Source organism: Protopterus annectens, chromosome 10.part0 (genome assembly GCF_019279795.1).
Source record: "Protopterus annectens isolate FY-2018-M chromosome 10.part0, PAN1.0, whole genome shotgun sequence".
Classification (NCBI taxonomy): domain Eukaryota; kingdom Metazoa; phylum Chordata; order Ceratodontiformes; family Protopteridae; genus Protopterus; species Protopterus annectens.
Window position 1 is genome coordinate 189,142,133 of NC_056744.1, and position 6,905 is coordinate 189,149,037.

The 6,905-nt window shown below is 36.4% G+C and overlaps 1 protein-coding gene across 1 annotated transcript in view; it reads left to right on the forward strand.

The window, feature by feature from the left end:
* BTBD17 (BTB domain containing 17) overlaps positions 1–6,634 on the forward strand; it is a 74,191-nt gene extending 67,557 nt beyond the window's left edge. Inside the window, exon 3 of the mRNA XM_044085134.1 lies at positions 5,003–6,634. Coding sequence (XP_043941069.1) covers positions 5,003–6,083 — 1,081 coding nt within the window. The 3' untranslated portion in view covers positions 6,084–6,634. The remainder of the gene's footprint in view (positions 1–5,002) is intronic.
* Positions 6,635–6,905: the final 271 nt, after the last annotated feature.

Consider the following 6,905-nt stretch of genomic DNA (forward strand, 5'->3'; position numbering starts at 1 on the left):
TGAGCTCTCAGCATTGCTGAGTGTTATTCCTTACCTTCCTGATGTAACTATAAATGGATCTGAAGTTGTCTTTAGTTTCTGATGCCAGTATAAGTAGATGGGTTGCCTTTGTTTTCCTGATAGCTTGTTTCAGTTCCTTTGATATTATCTTTAATTAATATTTTTATGTTATGTTTGACTTGAGGAACTTTAGTTTTGTTGTATATTTTAAGACTGTTTTTCTTTTGTCATATATTTTGTTTGTATTTTGTGTATGCTTGAGGATCACCATGCTGGTTTGCTCCTAAATTTCCTATTCTGTTTTGATCTAGTTGGGACAGCTAAGCTAATACATTTAGCCAGGTGTAAATAGAATTTATCTGCGCAAGTACTTGCCACATCAGCATCGTGCATAATACAACTATATGTGAATTTGAAGAGTTTGTCATAACATTTTAGAAGATTTATACAAACTGAAGTCCTTAAATTCAGTGATTTTTGAACAACTAAAGGTGTAAAGATTTTGATGGTAAAAGGTACCAGTTTGTGATTGGACATAACAGTGAAGGGAATACCATGAGAACAAGTACACATACATGCTATGTTTGTAAGGACCAGGTCAGGAAAATGTTGTCCTTCAGTAGGTTCTTAGACAAATGGGTCAAGGGAATTCTTGTTTATGATGTATAAGACATTTTGGATATATTCTACATTTGAGATATGCTTCCCAGTTAATCATCAGGTAATTAAAGTATCCCAAGATAATGAAGTTTCTGCTTATGAGAAATTCATTCAGAATATTTAGAAATCTGTTATGGTTTTCAAAGGATATAGGAGGTTCTGTAGCAAGTTATAACCTGATGATTGATCTTTTTAGTGTGTTTTGAATTGGAATAAGTTTTAATTGTGGGTCTCTTGGACTGTGCCTCGAGGTAGTGTGGCCTCTAACAAATATGGATACAACAGTCACAATTTCCATCAGACCTAAAGACATGGTATGCACAAGACCCGAGTATAGATGACATGCTTTCTGAACATTTAAACCAAGTTATAGTAATATTATAATAACTACATCAAGTAATGGTACGGCTATGCTGCATGCAATTCTCCTTTCAGGAATTCAAAACATTTTTTGTCTTCCATTGCATGCCACTGCAGAATAACATTCTCTGGGGAGCAGCATTACATTCAGAGCAACTATGTAATATTTTACTTTTAAACATTAACATTTTACACTCATGCTAAGGTGCTGAAACACATTGCATTAAAAAAGAAAGAAAAGGGAATTTTGGAAACCAAATATCTATATTTTCAGCTGTTTATTAGCCATTATGTTAAAAGCAATAAGGGGATGCATTGTTTTGCAATCTTCCCAAGTTGTCCTTGGTTTGGATTTAGCTACCCTGCACAATCAGTACAAGCATAACTCCATGTTTCTAGTGCTCATAATTCTTTATTTTGTCTTCTTCCTCTTCAAATTGTGTTTTATAATTGTATACGATCTGGTTCATACCGTTCATATTTTATGCAGCACCTTCATGATGTAAAACATAATTATTTATAAGTATAATTATATAATAATTAACATAATAGTGCCTGCTCTGGTGGAGTAGAGGAATATAACCCAAACTATGGTTTGATTAATGGGTTTGACACGTAACTGCACATGCATGGGAGGATGAGAATGACCATCATGGGAATTGTGGGAGTGTGTACATTCAGGGGAACATGTGTGTTGACTAAACAGTAGATTCCTACAAGAATGTATTTTATCGAACTGATGTTAATTATTGTCTAAGCAATTTTTTTTCCTCAGATATTTTTGGCTTCTGGCTATTAGGTGTGTTTTCACAAATATCAGGACACTGCCACCTATACAATAGAACTGCCACAATGAAAGCAGGTATAACCTGGAATTTCTGATATGCATTTTGCATTTTAAACCATGTTTCAGCATTGGTACATACATCAGCATCCTCTGAAAAATCCTACAGAAAAGCTTCTAAGTCACCCATATTAATGTTGAGACTTCGAACATTTAGAGATGTCCCCTTCTCCTCTGTTTTGATTTTTTTCTTATTGGTTTGAAATTTGATGGAGTCTACAGAAAGAATCCATTGTGATGAAAAAGTTATTTTCTTTACTTGCACTCCCAAGGAGAGAGATGGAGTCAATCAGAGGCAAAGCACTCTGACTCATAACTCTCCCTCCCTAGCATCACCTGACTGAATCCCAGTGTATGGCATCACGTACTTATACAGTGATTAACAACTAAAACTTTGTCATTATATTTGGTTGCTACATGATGCAATGGAAGAATTTCATACACACACGATTTTTTCCCCATGCTTGTGGCTAGGAAATTCAGTAATCCCACCATATCATGTAACGCTGCATATTTGGGGAGGGGAGTAAGTAGAATGCTCACCCTGGCATGAACAGTTACCATATCATATTTAGTTTTAGACCTTTATAACCAAGCTGAGGTGTCCCTAATCTTGATCCGTCACAGAGAGGTCACTACCACAAGCTCCTTACAAAGTTCAAAGGATCTGTATCTGTTTTACTTACAATAGAATCACCAGTTACTAAGATGTTTTGGGAACTGCTAGGTCACTGTTTGCCTTATTGACTTTTCAGTCTGGTTTGTTTGGTGTTACCCCACATATTTTCGTGCTAAGGAATCTCCCCACTGCCATGGAATGACTGTTCTGTATGTTTGCTTACTCTGCTCAGTCTGAGGTCTGTAAAATACATTACACTTATAAGCTGAGGGTCACCTGCAGAAAAATATGTGACCTCACAATTTGTGGTGCAGCTTCTGATCTGGCTTTATCAGTACATTTTTGAACATCAGTTTGGAGAGGCATAGTTTATCTTTATCTGGCTGAACATTATTTTATGCTAATTAAGGAGAAATGGGTGAGTAAAAGGATGCTGGTATGGATTGGGGTCACTGTTTCATTACCCTGCCAAAGGACCCATTTAACCACAGTATGGCTCTGCTTTTAAGCTTGTTAGAACTGATTGTCACCATCACCATAAAATAGATTGCAGTGAGACCAGCTGTCCACAAATAACACCAAAACTCAGTCAAAAAGTCTAAAGCCACAATATATTCTTCCCTGCCAGCCATGATGGAATTTAATGTGAAATTCCATCCTTGCTCTCCATTATGGCTCAACCATGCAAAAGCAATTTCTGCTACTTGTTATCATGACTTCATGTTTGCTTCATGACTTTGTAGTTAACATTATACAATTTCTTAAAGGCTTTTACTTGAATTATTCTAAGCATATTCAAGATTCTTGTGTTTGATGATAAAGGGTGTGCCTTATATCACTTGCATTATAGGTTCATAGGTAAGTACTAGGCTACCTGCCCTTGTGGGCCATTTTAAGCCTAGCCAATGTCCTCTTTATGCTTGAAATAATCTATCCCATTTGGCTATAGATTGGCCTTACCCATCCATTGGTTGATAATTATATATTACCCCTAATGAGAATAACTAGAATCATACCATAGATAAATTGAGGGAACCTATGCATGAGATAAAGCATTTAGGAGCTGCCTCTGTCCATTAGCAGTATAAGGGCAGTCCTGGGGTAAATTTTCTGTTTCCCATCTAAGGTCAAAGTTGTGCTTGAATATGGACAGGGATGAACATTTTTTTTATGTGAATGGGGTATCTGTACCACAGCAGCTGTATCCTCTGCGAGATATATCTGTCCCTCCAAACTGTTCTGTTGATGTTACTGAATAGGTTTAGATACCAAGACAGAATATTGCTAATGCCATTTGACTTGCTGATGTGATTTGACTTGGTTATTTTAATCAAATTTATGATTCTTTTGTTTGGTGTTAAAGGATAGGTGTTATCTACTGTTAAAAAAGTAGTATTGTAAAATGACCCCCATTAATACTCCAAAACGTGCACGTTGATTGGTTAGCATGTACGTTGTAAATCAGACTTATACTAATGGGAAAAGGTCTGGTCACCCAGACTTTTTCCATTAGCATAAGTCTTTTTTTACAGCAACGGAGAACGCAAGATCTCCATTCTTTTGAGACACTGTCTCGCTATGTTAAAGGAGTTTAACATAACGAGACAGCTTTAGAAAAAAGTAACAAAGATCTTCCTTTCTCTGTTGCTTTTTTTAAAGCTGTCTCACTATGTTAAACTCCTTTAACATAGCGAGACACTTTGTAAAAAGCAACGGAGATCTTGTTTTCTCAGTTGCTTCCACCGACAGCTCTGATGTACTGCGTAAGCATACACATGCGCAGTACATCAGAACTGCTGCAGAATACCAGACAGCTGTGGAAAAGCAGCAAGGAGGCATTATGCAATGCCATTATTTATGAAAAGTAAGTATTTTTTTCTTATATAATGTCATTGTATAATAGCAATAACCCACTTCTGGGTGTGGGTAATGCTGGATTTACCCACGGTTGTCTTTGTTTGGCCACTCGGGCTTCACCCTTGTGACCAAACCACACCAACCGTGGGTAAATCCAGCATTACCCACACCCAGGTGTGGATTATTGCTATAATATTAAAAATAATTGGCAGAAATACAGTGGTACAAAGCAGTATCTTGTCCTTTTCTCATGTGTTCATTTTAATCAATGAGCCTATAAACAAATGTTCTGTCTAGAAATATTTACTGTACAATGAAAAATTATAACTGACTGGTTTCTTTCCATTGTATCATTTGCAAATACCATCATCCATTTTAAATTATAAGTTATGATCAATAGAAATGACCCATGACATAAACAAGAACTATGGTTTGTTTTTGTACTAGCTTATTTAAAGGATATCTTACCAGCTTAAAATCACATAGTTTGACAGAAAGAGACTAGTGATCTGTACAAAATAAATCTGGTAGATCATGTGGGAATGTACAGAGGCTGAATTTTGGCATTAAATTATTATTTGACAGTGGTTATCTATTTTATGTAGTGATTTGATTTAATTTGTTGCACTTTGTTTACTAATGCTATTACTTTAATCTTCCAGGTACTTATACTGTGGTGAGATCACCATTACCGTGGACCAGGCCATTCCACTACATAAGCTGGCCACAAAATACCAGGTCTCTAATCTTCAGCAAGGAGTCGCTGAGTATATGACTCATCATCTAGCTACAGAGTCCTCTCAGGGCCATGTGGTCAGCTGGTATAATTATGCCATCAAAACAGGTAATGAGGAACTCCAAGAAAGTTGCCGGCAATTCCTCGCATGGAACCTTTCTGCTGTCATTAACAGTGAGGAATGGACCTCTGTCAGTGATAACCTCATGACAGCACTACTGCAGCGCTCAGATTTGGTCATCCAGAGTGAAGTTGAACTTTTCATGGCTGTTGAAGAGTGGATTACGAGAAGACAGTCAGACTTACCCATTATGGAGACTGTACTGAAGTCAATTCGGTATGCCATGATAACTCCCAAAGATTTGTTCCAAATCCAAAAGCAGTCCCAAGTGTTGTCCAAGTATTATTCCACTGTTCATGACTTGCTTTTCATAGCATTTCAGTTCCATTCTTCCTCTCCACTGGAGTTTGCTAAGTATTTTGATGTGAACTGTAGCATGTTCATCCCACGAAACTACCTCTCCAGTTCTTGGGGATACCAGTGGATCATCAACAATCCCACAAGAGATGACAGAAGCATCAGCTTCCAGACTCACCTGGGGCCAAGCAGTCATGATTCCCATAAAAAAGTGACCTGGAATGCCCTTTTCTCACCAAGATGGCTTCCAGTCAGCTTGCGTTCTGTGTACTCAGACTCTTCTATTGGTGCCATCCAGTCTGTAAAACCTGAAGACAGCAAGCCAAGACTCGTCATCAGCCCAGCAATGACAAGTTCTGATTTTGCTGGAGTTAACTTCCAGAAGACCATTCTTGTTGGTGTAAAGCAACAAGGCAAGTTATCTGTGAAGCATGTATATAATTTTCATCAGAGTACAGATGAAATGAATGACTTTCTTGTTCATGCAGACCTCCAAAAACGTACTTCAGAATACCTCATTGACAATTCACTTCATCTTCACATCATTATTAAACCAATTTATCAACCTTTGATCAAGGCCAAGAAATAATACATCAATGAAAAGTCTAGCCCTAACTTTAGCAATACTTCATATGTGTCCTTTTTCCTAGAACAGTTGAGACTGTAGCTCTGATTTTTTTTAAAAACTGAAGAATGCATTAATTTAGAACAAAATAAAACATGTTTCAAATATAGAAGCAAATGTCATATTAATTGCAAATTCTCTTTAAGTACTGAAACACTAATTGTCTAAAAGCATCTTGTTTAAAATGAATTTGAAAACATTTGACCAAAGGACAAAACTGTATTATTTATGCTTGCTTCTAATCTACTGACACTGATGATGAATAGACTTCAGAATTGTTTTCATCTGATAAATTCTGGCTTGCTATTAAATACTTAAAATCATTATTCTGCTCATAACAGAAAGAGTAGATATGGCATTCCACAATTATGTTTTTTATTTATTTTACTACACTTCTAGTCCATGTTGTAGTTTTTAAATGAATGAAGGCTTCCACTAACAGGAGTAATAACTATTTTATCATGTTATACCTGTATGTCTAACACTATATTTGAAATAAAGGTACTGTGTGGTTAGATGAAGATCATTTATATGGATTCTCTAGATAAAATAAAAAAATATATATTATTGAAAGTATGGAATGGAAAATGACAAATTAAGAGTATTGTGTGATGAAGTATAACAGGTGAACTATTATGGTTTATACTGGTACTTACTTGAGTATAGAATTGCTTTTTAAAGAGTTATAGGTGGATTCAGTAAACTCCATGTAGGCGTCATGCAGAGTCTACACAAAGTTTACATGTTATGGCAATGTTGCTCACCTCGTGGCACCACGCAATGCAT